Raw genomic sequence first — 20,500 nt, forward strand, 5'->3', positions numbered from 1 at the left:
GCATATTCTTATATTGTAGCCTATTAGTATTACTCCTATCCTCCATCCACGCCTCCACGCAAAATAAAAAAACCTTGCTCCGGCGTGGCCCTGCATTCTATAGTTGCTCCGCACGCCGGCGAAGTGAGACCGTGACACCGGCAAACTAACGTTTACTAAAGGTTTGCCGTCTCCGGCAAAATATCCACTGCCGGCCTCTACCCACTCGCCCAGTTTAATTTGCGTTGGCAACGCCCGCCTGCCCAAATAGTAAGCTAAAATTATGGAAATTAAAACCTCTGTGAATTAATTCAAACTAAGCAGACACACGATACATAAGGCAAATTCAAAGTTTGTAATGAGGAAAATTCTTACCGTAGTCGATGCCATGTTGTTACAAACGCCAAGGCAAACAAGATCGTGGGAACGGTAAGATAAGACAGTCAGCTGAAAACAGTGAAACAGGATGTGTACTTGCTCTGAGCTGAGGTCATGATGGGGAAGGGCGCCCCTAGCGGTAGGTAGGTAAAAAGCAGATTTTGCTCCATGCACGTACATTGTACTCGACATGATAAAGCCGCTTAACTATTTTTTATTTGGTTTTAGTAAAATCATGCAGATATGTAACATTTTAAAAAGTAGTCTATTCTCTGATTAAAAATAGCACTACTCATGTGCTTCATGGGGAAATGCCTAAAAGTGCCCGAAATGTTTGGCAGTTTACAGTATTATGCTAATGAGCTCACTGTACAGGAACATATGCATGGATTCAAGGGTGCACATGAACAATTTCCCCCAATTCTTTCTAAACTTTATGGCTTATTTTCAACAGGATTTTTAAAAAGTAAATAATACTTTTGTAATTAATTATTAAATTAATCAATTAATTAATTAATTAAACTATTAATGATTTTATTTTTATGTTTTAAGAATGTATATATTCTTTTTAAGTGTAGAGCGCTTTTCATGTAATGACCAGAGACCGAATATTTTTTTTTTTGGCCTTACCGGTGTCACATGAAAATCCGACTCCTATGAAAATCGGACCCCTATTTCCCTTTTATTGGTTGATCCCTCGCACGTGACAGGTCACTCTCCCGAAACGATCCTAAAAATAGCTTAGTATCGTACCCACGCGTGCGCAGTACTACCAATGAGTGGCACACTCTCGCAAAAAGTGTTTCGGCCACCTTTTACAAAACCTCATTGGCCCGGGGTTTTGTGCGTAACTTGAAACCTTATCAGTCAGCCGATCACGCTCAATTGACTTCGGTAAAACCACAAGTCCCATCATAAAAACTAAGTTAAGGCCCCCCAAAAAAGTCTCCGGTTTCTGGTATGGAGCTTGCCCAAAAAGTGGTGCGGCGACGCGGCTTTTTTTTTTTTTACCTGATTTTTTTGCTTCAAATGTGTGCTGATGACTGCAAATGGTGCCCGACTAAACTTAGTGCAAATATATGGGAGTCCAGAGAGGCCACATAAAGCTTATTCTCGACCATAACCCAATCTAAAAACACGTTAAAATTCTGCAGCAGCAGGATTCCAGTCAAACCAGTGAGTTTGGCGGTTTTGAGACATCATCTTTCATTGAAAAAAAACCTTTTTCATTTTGCCGACGCGCATGGCTACGGCGACGCGCGCGCATACCAGAAACCGGAGACTTTTTTTTTTGGCCTAACCGGACCATTTTTTTCCAAGAGTGTGTTTCTAATGGCTGATGGGCTTTTAAAAAGAGCTTTTGCAAATGGGAAAGACACTTTGGAAACATCCAATCAGTTTGAATATGCTTCATGAATTTCTGAATAAACGAGCACACTTTTGAAAAACAGTATTTAATTACTATTATTTTTCGGTGTGGTGGGGGGGGGGGGGGGCTTTTTTATGACCTGCTCACATTAAGGAGCACCCCGATAAAAACAAGCATAATATCCCAAGGGGATAGCTAAGTGCTTGTTTCAACAGACCATCCCACAATAAAAAAAGAAAGAAAACAAAAGAAATAAGAAGAGGAACAATAGTTATTGGACTATGCCTCACTCACTAGAAAGTGAAGAGATATATGTCTATTAGCATCACACTGCAGTCACATTTGCCCTAAACTGATTCTTTATTCAATGTACTTATTTACTCTACATTTGAAGGACTGCATGCCCTGGTAATGTATGTCTGAAAGAACTGATGGCGGTAGACTGTTCCAGATCTTCACTGCTGCAGGAAGGTAATCTCTATCAAAACTTCGCAGAGTTCTTGCTGCAGTCATACCCTGGGGGACTGGGGACTGAAGGGCATATTTGTTGAGTAGCATGGATTGCCTGGTTTGTCGAGCAGCAGGTGGCCTTACAGGTGGGACCATGGATTTCAGCAAGGTTGGGCACTTGCTGCACTGCATCCTATATAAACAAGAGACTGCTACAATATTTCTTCGATGGGATAAACTGCTAAGATTATGCCTCAATTGCTCTTGCTGGCTTAATCCTATTAGGTGGCATGCTCTCCTTTGGATTTTATCAAGAGCCGAGAGGTACACTGTGCTAGCTCCCATCCAGGCTAGAGGTGCGTACTCCATCTTGCTTCTGATATAAGTCTTGTGAATGGTAACAAGACCTGCCTTGCTGAAGACTGGACCCAGTCTCCGCAACGTCTTCCATTCTAGTTTGCGAGAGAAAGTAACCCCAAGAAGTTTCATCTCCGGCTCATCACTGACAACTTGGCCTTGGAACATTATAGGCGGATGGTGTCATCAGCATAGGCAAGAAGTTCTGAATGGCGGATCACATCACGTAGATCTTCGATGTAGATCAGGAACAGAGTAGGGCCAAGAATACTGCCTTGGGGAACACCAGCATTGATCTCATAGCAGGAGTGACTTCTGTCCAGCAACCACTACCTCAAGATGTCTGTTTGATAAATAACTCTTCATCCAGGTAAGCAGCTGGCCAGTGATTCTAAATGGATCTAGTTCAGTTTGAAACAGACCTTGATGCCATACTCTGTCAAAGGCGCCTGATGTCCAGGGCGATCGACCACTCGAGCTTCACCTCTCTCATTTAAGATGGTGCACCACAGATGAGACATATAGGTGAGGAGATCAGAGACAGAGTGGAGCCTTCTGAATGCAAATTGGTTGTCCGATATGAGGTTGTTTTGAAAAAGATGTTTCTGTAGTTGATCATTTATGATGCTCTCCATTACTTTGCTGATGGTAGATAGTAGAGAGATCGGCCGGTAGTTTGACGGGCAAGATCTACTATTCTTCTTGTGCACAGGAACAACTGTTGCAACTTTCCACTGGGAGGAGAAATAGCCTCTGCTGAAGCTGAATCGGAAAAGTTTGGCGAGTGGAGCTGCAAGTTCTAATTAAAGCGCAGTACCTCAAAAACCTTGGCAGAGATACCGTCAGGTCCTAATGCTTTGTTCTGATCCAGCTTTTTCAACTTTCTTTTTATGTCTCGTGGCCTGAAAGTGACATGGCTGAGGCGTTCAGCAGCACGATCCTGGATAACGGGTGGTGGATCATCTGCAGAGTTGAGATTACATTTGTTTGAAAAGGTTTGAGCAAATATCTCTGCTTTCTCTTGAGCAGTTGAGAAAGCGATGCCATTTTGTTGCAGAGAGGGAATCTGTATGGCCTCCAGTGCCAGAGAGTTGCCGAACTGTCCACCACCAATCTCTGTCTTTTCCATTTTCTACCAGTCTATCCCTCATCAACTTAAAGTGAGTAGCCTTGGCTCGCCTAGGCAGACGATATATCAGAATGGCGCAATAAGACCGACACCAGACGCAATAATTTTGATTAGGGTTTCAAAAATTTCTACGCGAGTCATTTGCATAAAAAGTGACCCCACAATTTTTGTAAAAATCGAGACCGTCTAGTTTAAAAATCATTGGAATCGTGCGAATATAGCCGAGGATCATCTCCTTAGCTTTTGGGCCATTATTTTAGCGCAGATTTGATAAAATTAGGGTCCAAAAATGGGTCCTATTTGCACGAGAAAATGTAGAGATGCCATTGGTAAATTTGGCAGTATAATGCTCAGCATTACCGGCACACTCTCGCAAAAAGTGGTTCGGCCACCTTTCTATACAAAACCTCATTGGCCGGGGGTTTTGTGCGTAAACCTTATCAGTCAGCCGATCACGCTCAATTGACTTCGGCAAAACCGCAAGTCCCATCATAAAGAATATGTTAACCGGACCATTTTTTCCCCAAGAGTGTGTTAAGGTGCTACGCTTGAACACCATCGGAAAATTAAAGCGGCAACGCGAATACGTCTCGTCACCGGATCAGTTGAAGAAAAAAAATGTTTGAAGATGGCATTGGGAAACAAAGTTGTTTTCCACGTGGCTTGTTTCACTACTAAAACGCGGATACAACAGAGAATTTAGCCCTTCTTCCTGAAAAAAAAGAAAAGGCGAGACTCTCCATCGTGAACTCTAAGCGAAGTAAAACCGATAAAAAATTGAAGATCCCACTTTCATATTTGAACAACATGAGAAAAGTTGTAGACTTTGGAAGCAATCCTCGCTAGATTCCTTATTGGTTACATTGTCGCCCCCACCCCCCAAAAATAATAACTAAATAAGTATGCCATTATTCTCACTGACACAGGATTACTTTTGTTCCCCTTTTATTCATTTATACTTTCAATCATTTATTCCTTTATTTTTCAATTCATTTCTCGGTGAATTCGTCTTTTTAAAGTTTTCTATCTTCATCGCGTTTACCTACCTACCGCACGGGGCGCCCTTCCCCACTGCCCAATTTGATGACGTCATTGTGTTACACGGATCACCGTACAAAAAGATACCCGTGTCCAAGGCCAAGGCCTCACTCGCGAAAGTGTACATGTTGGCCCCAAAGGATCAGTGCTGGTACTTTGCTCGTCTATCTTCTTGGCAATGTACGTACAAGTTAAGTACACGTACACCAGTGATATCTGAATTTTGCGCGCCGTATTTGGAAAACGAATTTTGAAAACGGACGGCAGAATTTTGGGTAAATGCCTTGTTTTATATTTTTGTAATTGTTCTTGACATCTGCGTTATCTTTTCTGGAAAGAATGTTGCAACCTGACGCCATTTTTTTCTTCACATATCATTTCAATAAGGGTCAGTCATTGCAAAAATGTTGATCTGGGATTGAGAAACATTTCCAATTTCATGAATTTGGAAAAAAATGTTGCAACCTGACGTGCTGACGCCACTTTTTTCTTCATATATCATCTCATTGAAGGTCATTCATTGCAAAAATATGATAAGACATCATGTATTTGGGACTGAGAAACATTTCCAATGTTGGAAATATTTAGAAATTGTTCTTGATTCTCCATAGACTTTGTACACAATGAAGTGGCGTCGGGTTGCAACATTTTTTCCATTGGCATGTTTGATTTTGTGTGAAGATGGCATACTCCTAGAACTAGTATGAGGCTCCACGTAGTGGAGCCTCATAGGTTCAGAACCCCGCAAAATTGTTGTCGGCACAAAACACTAATTAAGTACAAAAACGTCCATCCCAACCAAGCTGTTTCCCACAGAACCGCTGCACAGTTTGCCCCTAAACTCCGTACAATACCTCATGACTAGACCCGTGAACGTGGCTTGTTGTAAACTACGCCACGTTCTTATGTCATTTCGAACCTGGCGAACGTGTCCCTCTGACTCCCTCCGTTACACACACTGGACGTTATTTTGCCCATGTAATAAGTACTCACATATGAAGCTGTCTTGAATTCTATTTGTACGTCAAAACTTGCATTTGACAAAAATTGAGGAAAATTCTGGCCCCGGTTCATGAAGTCCGTTCGCTACTGCTAGCTGCCATTTTCTCCCAACTGACGCATGCGCATTGCGTTTTATTTTCGTATGATTCGACGGCTGTTTACTGTCGCAGCTAAAACAGACATCGTTTTAGACAAGTTTCAAGTCCTTTCCTCTCTCACCGCACCGCACGCGGTCGCACGTGCGCCCGCGTGTGTGTGCACACACGTACTGTACACGAGATGAGCCGAGCAGCCAATCGTCTGCGGGGTTTTTTTTTATGGGGTTGCGACATGAAACAGCCGTCAATCTGTCCAAGCGACTCAGACGCGTCCGGGGTTATTTGTCAGGGTCAGGTTAAAATCTAATTTCTACACGTTCGTATGGGTCTTTACTGATGGGCAAATTTCGTCGATATTACACAGCCAAAACCATCGGACGGGCAAATTTAGATTTCTAGGTGAGTACTCAACACCCATACGGAATTATGTATGTCGGATCGATTTCGCCAGGTTCGAAATGAAACAAGAACGTGGCGTTGTATACAACGCCACGTTCACGGGTCTACCTCATGACATACTCACGTTATGTGCACCCAACAAACATCGGTGGATTCTGTCGGTTTTTCGGCAAAATGATGAAAAATATGCCTTTTCCGCACTGAGCCAACCTGACACTTGAAATTTGCACGCGCGCAGAATGATCGCAGTCATTTTCGGGTTCAATAGCTCGGAGCGCGCCGCGGGGGGTACGTACTCGCACTTCTACGCATGCGCATACTATCGTTCCGCTCCTACACCATACCCCCCGCGGCGCGCTCCGAGCGATCGGACCGAAAATGACTGCGATCATTTTGCGCGCGTGCAAATTTCAAGTGTCAGGTTGGCTCAGTGCGGAAAGGGCATATTTTCCATCATTTTTGCAAAAAACCGACAGAATCCACCGATGTTTGTTGGGTGCACATAGCGTGAGTATGTCATGAGGTATTGTACGGAGTTTAGGGGCAAACTGTGCAGCGGTTCTGTGGGAAACGGCTTGGTTGGGATGGACGTTTTTGTACTTAATTAGTGTTTTGTGCTGACAACAATTTTGCGGGGTTCTGAACCTATGAGGCTCCACTACGTGGAGCCTCATAGTTCTAGGAGTAAAGATGGCACTGACAAAGCTTTGATTTATGAGGGAAATTATGGGGTAAAAAGAATGACAACCAGAAAACAGGCTCAAAAACCACGATGGCAACTTTGAAAGCTCAATGCTGATTGGCTGATAACAAAAATATTTTTCTAGTTTTGTTTATCAGCCAATCAGCATCAGGCTTTCATTGTGTCAGGCTTTCGCGTGTGTTCTCGCGTCTTAACTGCAAGAAAAGGTAGGAAAGTCACATTTTCTGTGAAAGTGCGTTTTAAAATTACAACAAACATGACTTAATCTGAAGAAAAAAGACTGCAAAAGTCACTTTGGTACTGAACTAGCTCTACTGAGTGGAGCGTTGAATTACGGGTACCCCTCCATACTAGCGCTCCACCGATTCACCATACTTTGGTAGCACCATCACAGTAGCATAGTCAAAAACCCACGCGAGGACAAAAAGACCCCAAAAAACCGGTAAAGAGAATACAAATGAGAGAGACAGTTATCCTGGATTGATCTATACATTCTTGACATTCCATGAGACCCCTTATATTGTTCCCAAACAGCGAACATTTTGGAAAAAAACAGGAAAATAGTCTGAAAACTTACAGTTCAATGTGTTTGCATGGAGGTTCAGTTCTTGAATTAGCTTGTCGCTGAGGGCGTCTGACGTGACGTCACCGTCGTTGCTCGATCGCGAAGAAAAACAAGTCGCGCTTTATCAGCGACTGTTTCGTGTAATAGCTTGACTCAAACCAACTCAACTGCTTGCCATATATATTCATAAGATGGAATTTTGCGTCGGGGTGACATAAATTTAATATAAGGTTTTGCCATTTACTGACATATAAACTCTATACTCGGTAGTCCTACCCGAGTGATTTTTTCCAACTTTCGCTCGGGAGGTAACACACTCACACTGAGTTTACAGTGTTTGTACATCAATGAAGGGCAAAACCTAATATTAAACTATTGAACTAGTCTGTTGTGCCACCGTGCTGGAAGTGGAAAGTCAAGTATGAAGTCGTCCATTGGACAGTCGAGTTGTCTCCATGAGTTGTACAGTGGATGAGTTGGCAAATGGTCAAGTTGGTTAAGTCGAGTTGGCAGTAATGGCAAACGGTTGAGTTGGTTCGAGTCCAGTTTGCAAACATGGCAGACTGTCAAGTTGACTGGATACCATGTAGGCCTAACCATGTGTTCCCTATAACAGTGGGGTGCTGCGGCAATAGACAAAGTGACATCTTGTGTGAATAATGAATTGTTGGACAGAATTTGTCAATACAAACCCATGTGTTAAGCTTGCCGTCTCTGGTCTAGGACTGTTTGACATGTTTAAGTTTTCTTTATCAATATCCAGGAATTGCATTGTTTATGAGAGATTACACATGTGCGAGTAAAATGTCCATTTGGCTTATTTCATGGCTTCTGCTTCTTATGGTTGGCATATTTTAAATAACTAAACATTCTGTGCTTACAATTGAAGAAGTTTAACATGCTAAGCATGACATTCTACTCAGTACTTGGCCTGAGTAACATTTGGTCAAGACATGGCTATAGTAGAGCCTAGGGAACCTTTCATGGACCTAAAAAAAAAAACCTCATCGCATACTCCTAGGTCATGGCCCACCAAAACCATCAGATTTTAACCCCCCCCCCCAAAAAAAAACACATTCCAAAGTGCCAAATATACACCACCTCAGTATCCAGTAGAGATCGAGAATTAAGATGGTGGGTCTTAGGTTAACTTACAGTTTGGAAGAAAAGAAACATTTCTGTTCAAGTTGGAGAGCTGCTGTTCATTTGATGACATGTTAAGTCCCGATTTGTTTGTATGGCGAAACAGTGACAACATTACGAAGGGGCGCAGCGCTGATGTGGTCCTGAAGAACAAGTGCAGACTGAGTGCAAAATCGTTGCAGCGCGTGTGAATATGTGTATAGACTGGTTCCTGCTTGTTAATGCCACTGCATACCGAGTGGCACTGGAGATATAATGAACTGGTTTCTGCCCACAGGGACTGGGGTGGAAACCAATGTAGAAGATGATCAATATATGCATCATGTTTTACTTGTTCATCACACTATTATTCCTTTAATTGTCACTCGTAGAACCTAACCTAACTGTCTATACTCAAATTTAAAACTTCAAAAAAAATTATGCGATACTGTTGATTACATACGCGTGCAAACTTGTTAATTTAATAAGAACAAATTTATGAATGAAAAGTCATCTGAATTACTTGTCTTTGTAGTTATCAAGGATGGTGGCCCCAAGTTGCCTACGTGAAGCTTTCCTCCAAGCTGCTGAAAACAACGATCAGGAAGAATTCATTCATTTCCTGCAACGACATGTGAGTAAATTATAAAATAACTTGTCCTGAACTCACTGACACTGTACCAAATGCCCCTTGCCATTGTTTTAGTTGCTTTAAAAAAAATTAAGCAGTATGATTGTTTCCAATTTAGGTTTTAATTATAACTAGAAAGCACTTGGAGAGCGCAAACCTCCACCAAGGCTTAACAATTCCCTATCATATTGTCAGTGCACCCAAAAGAAATGGTGAAGAATGCTTAAAACAATCCTGGATCCAGACCCTACGCTTCTCCAATCTTTGGTAATTGTTTTGTTTATGTGTTGACACAGAAACCACTTATAGGCATTATAAGATTTTGATTTGCTTGTAACTTGTTGCAATTATTTGCAGAATGCAAAAGACGATGACTTGACTGTTGAAGAGATCCTACAGAGCTTCTCACGTAAGCAGTATGATCGTCTTTGGTCTGGTCTGAACCAGATGTGTGCATCTACACTCCTGAATTCACCATTTGAAACTGCAGAAGATAGTGAAGAGGGGGCAGGGAACAAGGTTAGTTCATGTAGTTCCACCTGTAGAGATTTGTATAAAATCCATTGGGCATGAGAAGTAACAAAAGGACCTGTACCTAATTTAGTTCTCTCACTGTTGTGTGCATGTATTTTTTTGAAAAATATTAAAAATTTTGTTTTCCGACGTTGACATTGAAATAATTAGCTTGTTTTCTAACATTTACACAAGTTAATTAAAAAGAGAAATTAAGCAATGATATTAAAAATCTCTGCCTGTTGCTTCTACTTCTGTTTGTTACAAGTTCCTTGACACATATGATATGCATGAATATCTCTGAGGTTTAATGGTAAGGATCTGAGATCATCATTTTACTGAAATTACATCTTAAAATATTTTTGTTCACTCTACTATCTGGCATTTGATTTGTGCTTTTCTCCAGAATGTCCCTGGTGTGTACGTGTTTTTTCGTGTTGTAAACTCATTGTAATATTAACCACAGTTACTTACTCATGATGTGATCTTTGTTCAAGACATCTTTGCACCAATCAACCTTTGACCTTTGACATTGACATGTAGGAGTCTTCCTTGGCAACCCATGTCTGCCTCCAAGGCATTGTTACTGTGGCCTCTATTTGTCTGGCCATGAACAAGCCAGTCATTACACAGGCAATGTTTGAGACAACTATTTACCTTCATGGTAAGTGTTTAAGGTGTCTGTGTCTAATATCATTCCATCATTGACAAAAGTTTGATTATCAATTCTCTGAGAAATACCGTAGTTTCCCTTTTAGAATTTATAATGTACACGCGTTGGGACAAGAATCAGTCTTCTTGCACAAAAGCAACCAAAAACTAGAGGTTTGTGTTTGTCTTTGTAACAAACACGGGGTGATGGGGCACAGAACTATTTTATTTGACATTGTCTAATTCAGTTGTGAACATGATTAAGCAAACAACAGGAACAGTATGAAATTAAAAATGTTCAGTTTAAGCATTTATGAATTTGAACAAATGCATCCTTCAGAGATCGCATAAAACACATTTTATTAACATGTTACTTCAAGTTTGATGACTTCATCAGTAAAAACTGTACATAATGAATGCTAAGTTAGTTTAGACAGGTTATAAATGCTATATTAAAGTGAAAAGAACTTCTTGAAATATAAATATTACACAAACATATACGCACGTATCAATGACACCCGCCTTCTGGTTTCATGATGTTACACTATTAGAGTGCTCATCGTCAATAATGAAGCTGACATTATTATTTTGGTAACAATGATCCCCAAAAGGTACCGAATGATGGATATTAATTTTAAAATGCAAAAAACATTGATCATTTCCAAAGTCTCCGTACTATAACCATAACTTCTGGTATGATGACGTCATCATTTTGTCCAAAGAATGTTTACGAGCAATTTGGTAAAATGTTGCCATTTTAAAAATAATTGTCAACAAATTCAACATTTAGGATGTGCCACTAGAGAGGGTCCTTTCTGGCTATGACACCATCGTGACATTTTTCAGTTTACCATCATTCCTTACTGAATATTTTCTGAATTAGCGTTACTGTAGCAAAATACTTTCGTTTTCAAGTTGTAGACTCATTAGTTATTGCACTTCCAGTAACCCCGGAAGTAAAAGTCAAGTAGTTTTGTATCTAGGAACCAAAAATGTTGCCAAAGGCAATGTTTACCACCTCACTAAAAATGAACCCAGTAATCATTCAGTTCAAAAGATATAGTTGAAAGTATTTTGTTAAATTTTGACCTTAAATCGCCTGTAATTTGATATGTGATGATGTCATGATGACATCACATGTTCTTTCACATCTTTGGACAAGGGGTAATGTTTGAAAAAGTTTCATCTTTCATCACTTGACCCGTTTGGATGAAATTATGTTTGTTTTAATATCAAATCTATTATTTCAGTGTTTTTCAATTCACCAAACGCTGACCTTTCTTTAACCCTGGAAGTAAAGGTCAAGCGACTTTACGTACACGATGAAAAATTGTCTTCAAGGCATATGGTTTATCAGATAGCAAAGTATGAACATGATTCTTCGGTTTGTTAATGATTTATGATTGAAACAAAATGGTCACTTTTTGAACTTAAATCACTTGTAATTTGATACCTGTTGACATCATCATGACGCACACTGTATGCACATCTCTGTATCAAGGTTGATGTTCATACCAATTTCTTGCATTTTTTCATTTAACATTAAAGAAAAGCCACAGAGCATTATTTTCAAGAAAATAAAACACACACAAGAAGGTCAAAGAACATAGACAAACCCAAAGGGTGATGGGGCTCAACACCTGATTTTTAGAGGATTGCAGAAGCCCCAAATAATAAAAAAATGTTTCTGTCAAAATGAAACACTTTAGGAGAAAAAAACCCCAAATTGATTGAAGAGCTTAATAATCACCATTCAACTGGCAATGCGTTTGAATGTCTCTTCCATTTCCATTGGTCTCCCCCAACTCTCCTTTTGTGCCATTGAGGGGGTACTTGTGCATGGAGCCCATTATGAAAATAGCTTTCAAAAATCACAACACATTACCAATGCATTTCCACAAAGTCTATATGAATGCATGAATGGCTGTGAAAGGTTTCAATTTGTTTGTTTGGTTTTCATCTCTATTCTTAGGTGTATTATTAGATCTTCCTGACTCTGCCAGCAAGTTACAGCATGGAATAGCCAAGCTGTGTGAAAAGTGGTATGTTTGGTTTCTGTATTGTTAAACACCACGTTCCTTCACATAGAGGAATAAAAAGACACCATATCTGACAGTCACCTTGTTAAGACGCTTCTGTCTGCAGTGAATTATTATGTTTTCATGATTTACAACTCTTGTGATGAGGATCTTGTGAACTTTTAGATTGTTCTAAAAAATTAGCTACACGCAGCTATCAGCATACATCAGGTACATATGTCTCGGACAGATTAGGGTGTGTTTATAATGTGGGCGGTACAAGGACATGTTTTTTTTTGTCTCAAGTCTAGATAAAATTTCTAAAAAGCAAAACTGAAATCTTATTTTCTCATTTATTCACCATTGTTTCAAACCATTTGTAAATGGTTTCCCATTCTCTCTGTAGAGATCAGAGAATTAAATAATGATAATTTCCCGTTAATGACTACCAGGTGGGTTAGTGAGCACATGGGACGGGAAGAGCTTGTGGCCAACACCCTCATGTACTTTATAGTCAGGAGCCTGCAGTCATCAGCAACCATTGCTGATATCAAGAGTCTGGATAGCCTACGCCATGCCTTAAGCAAGATTAACCTTGATGTGGAGAGCAGTACTACACTGAAGGATCTCTTGGAGCAGTGTATGACCAAACCAAACTATCTCAAGCAAGACAAGGTAGGAAGCAGCATCAACAACCTGGCTTCAATGCCAGTGTTTTGGATAACCTATTTTATTCATCATTTTAGATTTTAAAGGTTTGAAGTCAATTAAGAGACCTGGTCTTTCTGTCTACCCGTTTAGATACATGTCTATCCGGTTCGTTAGTGACTTCATTGTACACGCCCACACACCACTGATTACGCCCATTGGCTAAACTCTCAAGTGGCGTTAACTTTCGGTTCCATTCGTGCTATGCTACACCGTGTGAAGTACGCATGGTCAAGTTGAGATGACGTCACACTAACGAACCGGATAATCTATCTTCAAGCCACATTTAGTTTGGAATAAATTTTGCTTTGAACAATCACTGATCAGCAAAAATCACTGTTAATTGTGCAAAAGTTCAGATAAAAATGTACAAGCTCTTACAACCAAAGAGGTTGCAAAATTGCAAAACAAATGATAATACATGTTCTTATTTCTGTTTTGTTGTTGGGATTCTCATCATGTTTTTGTATTAATGCAGGGTCGTCGATTCTTAAGCTTCCTGTTGACATTGAATCCATCTTTCCTTGAGAGACTTCATAAGGCTATTAAGACTCAGTTACCAGTCTGTCCAAAGTAAGTTATCTTCAAGAATCCCAGTATGTTAACTAGTTCGCGTCGGATGACGTGATAACAAGCACTGGCTGTTTTTATACACAGGCACGGCTGACGAGTTAAAACGTCAAGATTGCCTCGACTCGCCTCGGGGTGACGTCTAAATACGCTAATCCCTTGTGCCTTTTGTACACACACACAAAGTCTGTGATGTCTGTGGAGGTGGACCGTGTGGATCTTGAATTGGCTGGAGTGCACGGCCTATTGTTCGACAATTTGCGCTCCAGTGCACGCCCCGGAGTATTGAAAGAAATGAGCAAGAAATATTGTACAAATACTGATGGAATGACTCTTGTGAATCAGTAGTTGTGGCGTTTGGTTGTTTATCAGAAGTTGGCTGGAAAATCTTGCCTTTTGCGAAAATCAAAATTTTCCACAAAAATAATTCCGGTGCGAAGTAGTTAAAGGAATAATAAGTCTTTGTGGTCAGCTGTGTAGAAAGAATCAAACAAAATCCAATAATGAGTTTACTTGGTGTCACACTTAGGTCGGCTATTGACTCTTACGGTGAGATATACTTCAAGGCTTGGAGGGTTTCCAGTGGACCTATTCTCGAGGTAATAGTTTACTTATATTTATTGTGGCTTCTTTTTTTAAACTTCTTTTATCTTTAATTCTTGCAAAGTGAGTAAAATGTTATCAATTCAAAGTGCCTTTACATTATGATGTTGAAGATAATCACAGTAACGAAAAAATTCTTATTAAAACGACTGGTTTAATTATTGTCACGGGCCAGAAAAGTTCCCCTAAAGTTATTAACCAAAATTTAAAGTAATTCCTTGAACTCGCAACAAAATCAAAAAGTATGGTTCATAGAAAACTATAAACATTGAATTCACTGTTTTGACTTAATCACAGCTTGAAAGATTAAGTATGAGATGCTTCGTATTAGTTGAAAATGGTTCAGTTACTGTTCTGGACTTGGCAATAACCCACTTCCACATATACAACAACATGTGTGTCTCCTCAGTGTTACCATAGATGTGGAAAAAAACTATATCCTAAATATACTCAATTAATAAGCCATTTGCCAATTAAATTCGAGTAACATCTGGTACCCTGACTTGCTCGAATGCTTGGCACATTTTAACTCTAAATTCTCCAGACCAAAGAGACTATTGGTATATCATGAGATTCGGGGCAAGCGTTACGCTAGCAACCCCCAGCTCCGAGATGGTGTGGTGTCTTTGTGCCATTCTCACCCATTGTGAACAATGTATTGGTGCTAAGCGTCTCTTAGGTAACTACCGGTATATGCAAGAGCTTGCCCCGAATCATGTGATATAGCAACAGTGTCATTGGTCTGTAGAATTCAAGTTAAACTATGCCAAGCATTAAGAGCAAATCAGTGTACCAGATGTTATTCAAATGTAACTTGCAAAGGGTATAGGTTATTCGCAAAAGGCTAATTGTACGAAGAGTTTTTATGCTCCTCAGAGACATGCAGAGAAGTAATGGAAACTTGGTCTCAATGTTTATTGGTAAATTACTATCTTTTAAATAGTCATTTGTTGAATTGTTGTTATGCAAGAGCACTATTGGTCCATTGAATGCTACATTGCAAGTTCCAGCTGCTTCCATTATGAACCTTAACCTCCTTGAGTGATTACTGGGAACCTTCCTCACTCTTGCAAAATCCAACGCCATATGGGAGCTCAAAACATTATTGGGCAGAGCTTAACTGATCACTGATTGGTCTATTACATGTATCTCTCTACTCACAGAAACTAGAGAAACATTGTATCCAGGACTTGATGTATCATGCTGTGCATGCCTGTCGTGTGGGCTCCAGATCATTGGCTTCAACATTGAGACAGGTATGATCAAAAGCATCCATCTTGGTCATGTTCCCTGACTGCATAGCAAATATTGCTCTGTACAAAACGTTACGCCACACCCCCTTCCCTTTTCATTCGAAATTTGTAATGAAAATTTGGGACTTGAATTTAGACAACTGAAAACCTGGATGACATTTTTGGTTAATAGTTTTAACGTGATTTTAATATGAATTTTTAATATGATTTTTTCACACACCCAAGGAGTAAGGGTTAAGAAAATAGACAAGGATTCTTCAGTTAATCAACTTGATTAATCCTTGGTATGTTTCATGAATACATAATTTAGATTTTAGAACACTAATTCATAAAAACCTGGGACAGTTTACTTACTCCTATTGGTCAAGGGTTCATCAAGTGCCATTCAAACACCACTCGGTGGTTAAGTGGCCATGTTTAAAACCAGTTGCGAGACATTGTATTCTGTTTGTGCCACACATGCAGGCTACAACGAAGTGCTTGAGAACCACTAATATGATCTCCGTATTAGAAGATATTGAGCACACACGTGCCCTACATGCACCATACTAATGGCCCAAACAGGGAGTAAAATGGTAAACGAAAATGGTTGTTTTCAACTTTTTATGGTTTGAACAGGTATTTATGAATGGGGATAATAGTGAGATGGCCATTATTGGTGGCCAGGCCCCTAATGGGTTTTAAACCACTCGTTTATAACTCTTCCATCACACTCTTTTCCCCTTAATATCCATGGGTTGCATGTGCAAGACCGAAATTAAGAAAATGGTTAATACGGCACAGGCACTTTTATTGATTTGTTTAACTTGTCAGTCAATTTCTGTGGACTGACAAATGATATGTGTGTTGGCTGACCCTGGTTTGCCTATTTTGTACACATACGTTAAGAATTTAACATGAAGACCATTTATCTGTGCACAGCTCCTGAGTTACTTCAGCAAGCAGAAGCGCCAGCAGGGTGTGGATAAGATGCTTCTAACTCTCTATGAACCCATCATATGGAGAGCCGTCAAGGTAATGATTATACGGTTTCCATTGTACTTATAACTATACTATAACTATACTATAATTGTGACTGTTGATCATAGAGCTATATTAAATTACTAGAGCGCTAACTCGTCATTCTGCGCGCGGAGACGCTTTGAAGCCGTCCTGGGTGTAGACATTTTTAATTCATGTGCGCGTTTGTGGAACATAATGAAATTAGATGGATTGAATTTTTGAAAGTGTACTCTACATGCAACGCACAAGTAGAACATATGCAAACAACTTAAGCGCATCATCGATGGTTAAAAAAACGTGACCGTTGGCAAGAAGCATCTGCAGCAAATACGCGCACGCATTGCGCTGTTTGCGTAGAGCAAAATGACACGCTCATTTTGGCTTCGTTAACGCACCGGTATGGAATACAAATGCAGATATACAAATAGCCGTACAAAAGCCGTACAAAAAACAATATAAAAACGCACGTAAAAACAATATAACAACAAAGGAATTCTGGAAAGGTTTCAAACCACCACGCACGATACTGTGAATGTTGTGTAGCATGCAAAAACGATATCGTCCATGTGCACGCGGTTAACTACACGTGTACGTTGACAGGCAATTGCAAGCACAGTGCCACACTCTCCATAGACTTTGCACACAACCTGCGTAAAGATAGCCGGGTATTCAGCCAGATTCTCCGCCGCGTGTAGAAATAGTCACCTGGTGGTCAGTGCGAGTCAGTATTCAGACAAACTGATGAAACGGCAATTTAGGCTGATACCCGTGCTTCGGGAAGCACATTAGCTCTAGTTTGTTTCTTTTATTGTCTCGTGATGTTACAGTACAATCATTTTCTTTTATAAACACACCCTGTCTTATCTTGACTGCCATCAAGGCATTCCACAGAAATCTCCTTAGATTCTCTTGTGTAGGTCTCGATGGCCCCTCAAACGTTACCATCAATATTTAGATATCTCAACGTGGTCTCTGATGCTCCTCCTGAAGCCCAGATTGATTGATGTTAGTAATTGCCTTGGTGTTTGCTAGGTTGCCAATGCCAGTGTGCGTGCCAATGCAGCAGCTCTACTGATTGACGCCTTCCCTCTGCAAGACCCAGAATCTAACAAGGAGGACTCCGATGCACTCACACAAAAACAGTTTGACATTTTCCAGGTGAAGATTTATTGAAAATATATATATCTTTGAAATGAAAACGAGATATACTTTCATGAAGTTGATTAATTTTTTTTTTTTTTTTTTTTTTTTTTTTACATATGAGGATAGATTATTGTGAATTCATGATTAATAACAAATTACAAGAGACAAAAATAGAATCCACGAATGAGGGTATTGAAGTTGAATACCCTGTCACAATTTAAAACAAACCCAAATATGACAGATTTACACAGGGTCCCCTGAAAAATAAATGTTCAGAAAATCAATTGAACACAATCCTTAATCCAGTTGCATGGCAACACATCAGTCAACTATTGGTTTTGTGAAGAGACAAATTGGGCAATTAATATACCATTTGGTAGAGTTTTCAGAGGATAATTTGAAGTGCTTCCATATTATGTTCTTTAGCAGAACCAAGGATTGCAGACAATGCAAAAATCTTATGACATCACAAGCAAAACAAGTTCTAGAAATAGGAAAAGAAATCTGCAAATGTTCTAAAACTGTACACAAAAGTTGTTTTTTTTTCTGTCTACATGGACAGGAAGGCTATTTGCACAAATTCAGAAGACTGCATGTGTACATGTTTCAGTTTCAAACTGAATAAATCCAATCTTACACCTGCCCCATGTTCTCCTTTGTTAGGATCTGCTGGATGATCCCTGCCCAGTAGTCCGTGTGACCGGTGTCCATGGCATATGTCGTATTGCCAGTGTGTTCTGGGAGCTGATACCAGGCCACACCTTGGAAGCCTTCATGACCAAGCTGATCAGAAACATGGCATTTGACATCAGTACAGCCGATGTAAGGGCTGCCGTCTTCAAGGTGAAGTATTCACATGATGGCAACTTTAAGGCTGTCGCTTTCTAGTCAACGTTTTTCAACAAAAATGATGCAGCTGTATGTTTTTTGGGCCTGTCACAGATCTGTTGTGATGAAGCATGTTAGGCCAGATTTTATATTTGACATGCCAGCTGAACTTGAGAAGACCAGTTATTAGTTTGAGTTCGTGAAGCTGGAATACTACCGCCATCAGACATGTTCATGTTCTATCAAATGGCTGAGCTCTCAGGAAATGATTAAGACTTAAGATTCAGCTGGAAAAAAATGTTTGTCTGAAGATTAGTACAAAAGCATTTACATTATCCTGAAATTCAGCAACTGGGAGCATTAGTTGATAATAACCAGCTTGATTTTGGATGACACATTCTTTGAAGCCACCAAACATTGTTCTGTAGGGATATCCATTTGTAAATTGTTTTTTTTTGTTAGCTGGTGAGGTGCTTTACAAACCTGGTTCATTTGCAGCACAACTGTGAACCAGTTAAGCAGCTTCCTAGGAACCATTTGTACTTGTAGCAAGGCCTTAAGGTTGCAGGCCAGTACATAGGCCCAAAATTGCCTACACCGGCCAAATCATGATGTGCAGGCCCTCAAATTCTCTGCTATTAGAGCATTTTGTTGGCCATGAACTTGAGAGTTTGTAAGAAAGAAGGGTGGAAGCTGTGCACAGGACGGTGAGCTTGTATTTCTGTGAAATTTGGCCCTAAAGTGCTCTGTTTTACAATGGAGTGTAGGCATCATTTTTCAAAATGGCGATGGGTATCAGGACTTTTTAGGGGTGATCATCTTTGGATGGAAATTTCTGCCAAAAGTCATCGGATTACCCCACAAAATGTAACAGAAAATAAAAAATGATGATATAAGCTATAATTTGATGTGTGTCTCGACCACCTTGGAGAGTTGTGAGTATTTTTCCTGAATTTTGGAAGAGGGGACTTTTATCATTTGGGTCTATGGCAGTTTATTTACTAGTTTGCAACCTTAAAGATGTTATTCTTTGCTCTTACGCCTTTCAGGGTCTGACGAACCTCCTTGACAACCATCTGAGTCATCCATTACTGAAGAACTTTCTACCCATCTTGAAAGATTTCATCCATGACAGTTCAGAAAAGGTCCGTGTGGCCTTTGTGGATCTCTTGCTTAAGATCAAAGGGCTGAGAACCATCAAGGTAAGATGTGGTCTCCGAATGATGACTTGTTGTGTATGCTTAGACATGCAATCAATGGATGATTGAAGCAGGTGGAAGTGCGTTGCTTTAATGAAACAGGGGAGCATGTCCTAGTGGTCAGAGGTTCCAATTCAGCCATTTGTCGTTAGTTTTGTCCTTTGGCAATCCACTTCACTCCCCACCTGCCTCTCGTCAACCTATAGTATTTGCTTTGAGTAACGTGGGTTGGATGGTATCCCATCGAGGGGCGAGAGAAGTATTCTCTTGTCATTTTCACGTTGAGATAATTGGAGATGAATATCATACTTTTCTATAATCGTTATATCAACCAAAGCATATTGATACAAATTGATATTGATTTCATTTGAAACACACGTTGCAAGGTCTTACCAGGCACACCAGGTGTGTAGGAAGTGCACACTGCGACAATCACAGATGTATTCTGAAATACATGTGATTAGTGCATTTAGTATATCATTTGTCATTTGTGCATTTTTTTCGTTTGAAGTAACAAAAGTGCTCAAAATCTAAAGACGAGTGCTTAACAATTAACCTGAAGAAGTTTTTGCTCAGCGAATGCTATAGATTCTGAGAAAACAATATTCTAGGATCTCGATTTCAATTCAAAAGTTGCCGAGTCATGTTTGGAATTGCACCCAAAATCAGCGTCCGGGACATGTTCTCATTCAGCTGATTTCAATTACACGATGTAACGCACTGAAGCGACGAATTATAGCAACAGCGTACGCAGGTGCACACCCATTCATGGAGGGTTATTCAAGAAATATC

At 40.0% G+C, this 20,500-nt stretch overlaps 2 protein-coding genes across 8 annotated transcripts in view; one reads left to right on the plus strand and one right to left on the minus strand.

Moving 5' to 3' along the window:
• LOC119745251 (aspartyl aminopeptidase-like) overlaps positions 1 to 460 on the minus strand; it is a 35,762-nt gene extending 35,302 nt beyond the window's left edge. The window contains exon 1 of one of the 5 annotated variants that reach the window (XM_038221481.1): positions 355 to 460. In XM_038221481.1, coding sequence (XP_038077409.1) covers positions 355 to 369 — 15 coding nt within the window. In that variant the 5' untranslated portion in view covers positions 370 to 460. The remainder of the gene's footprint in view (positions 1 to 354) is intronic. The other 4 variants (XM_038221475.1, XM_038221477.1, XM_038221478.1 and 1 more) reach the window with 4 other exon arrangements.
• Positions 461 to 4,886: 4,426 nt separating this feature from the next.
• LOC119745662 (condensin-2 complex subunit G2-like) overlaps positions 4,887 to 20,500 on the plus strand; it is a 32,602-nt gene continuing 16,988 nt past the window's right edge. For 2 of the 3 annotated variants that reach the window (XM_038222185.1, XM_038222187.1), the window contains exons 1-13: positions 4,887 to 4,975; positions 9,125 to 9,223; positions 9,578 to 9,739; positions 10,277 to 10,397; positions 12,357 to 12,426; positions 12,855 to 13,077; positions 13,589 to 13,683; positions 14,210 to 14,279; positions 15,447 to 15,539; positions 16,458 to 16,550; positions 17,571 to 17,696; positions 18,345 to 18,524; positions 19,559 to 19,711. In XM_038222185.1, the coding sequence (XP_038078113.1) occupies positions 9,134 to 9,223; positions 9,578 to 9,739; positions 10,277 to 10,397; positions 12,357 to 12,426; positions 12,855 to 13,077; positions 13,589 to 13,683; positions 14,210 to 14,279; positions 15,447 to 15,539; positions 16,458 to 16,550; positions 17,571 to 17,696; positions 18,345 to 18,524; positions 19,559 to 19,711 (1,476 nt within the window). In that variant the 5' untranslated portion in view covers positions 4,887 to 4,975; positions 9,125 to 9,133. Of the gene's footprint in view, positions 4,976 to 7,081; positions 7,109 to 9,124; positions 9,224 to 9,577; positions 9,740 to 10,276; positions 10,398 to 12,356; positions 12,427 to 12,854; positions 13,078 to 13,588; positions 13,684 to 14,209; positions 14,280 to 15,446; positions 15,540 to 16,457; positions 16,551 to 17,570; positions 17,697 to 18,344; positions 18,525 to 19,558; positions 19,712 to 20,500 lie in introns of those variants that run through there. The other variant, XM_038222186.1, reaches the window with a different exon arrangement.

This window comes from Patiria miniata, unplaced genomic scaffold (genome assembly GCF_015706575.1).
Source record: "Patiria miniata isolate m_02_andy unplaced genomic scaffold, ASM1570657v1 HiC_scaffold_7, whole genome shotgun sequence".
NCBI lineage: Eukaryota > Metazoa > Echinodermata > Asteroidea > Valvatida > Asterinidae > Patiria > Patiria miniata.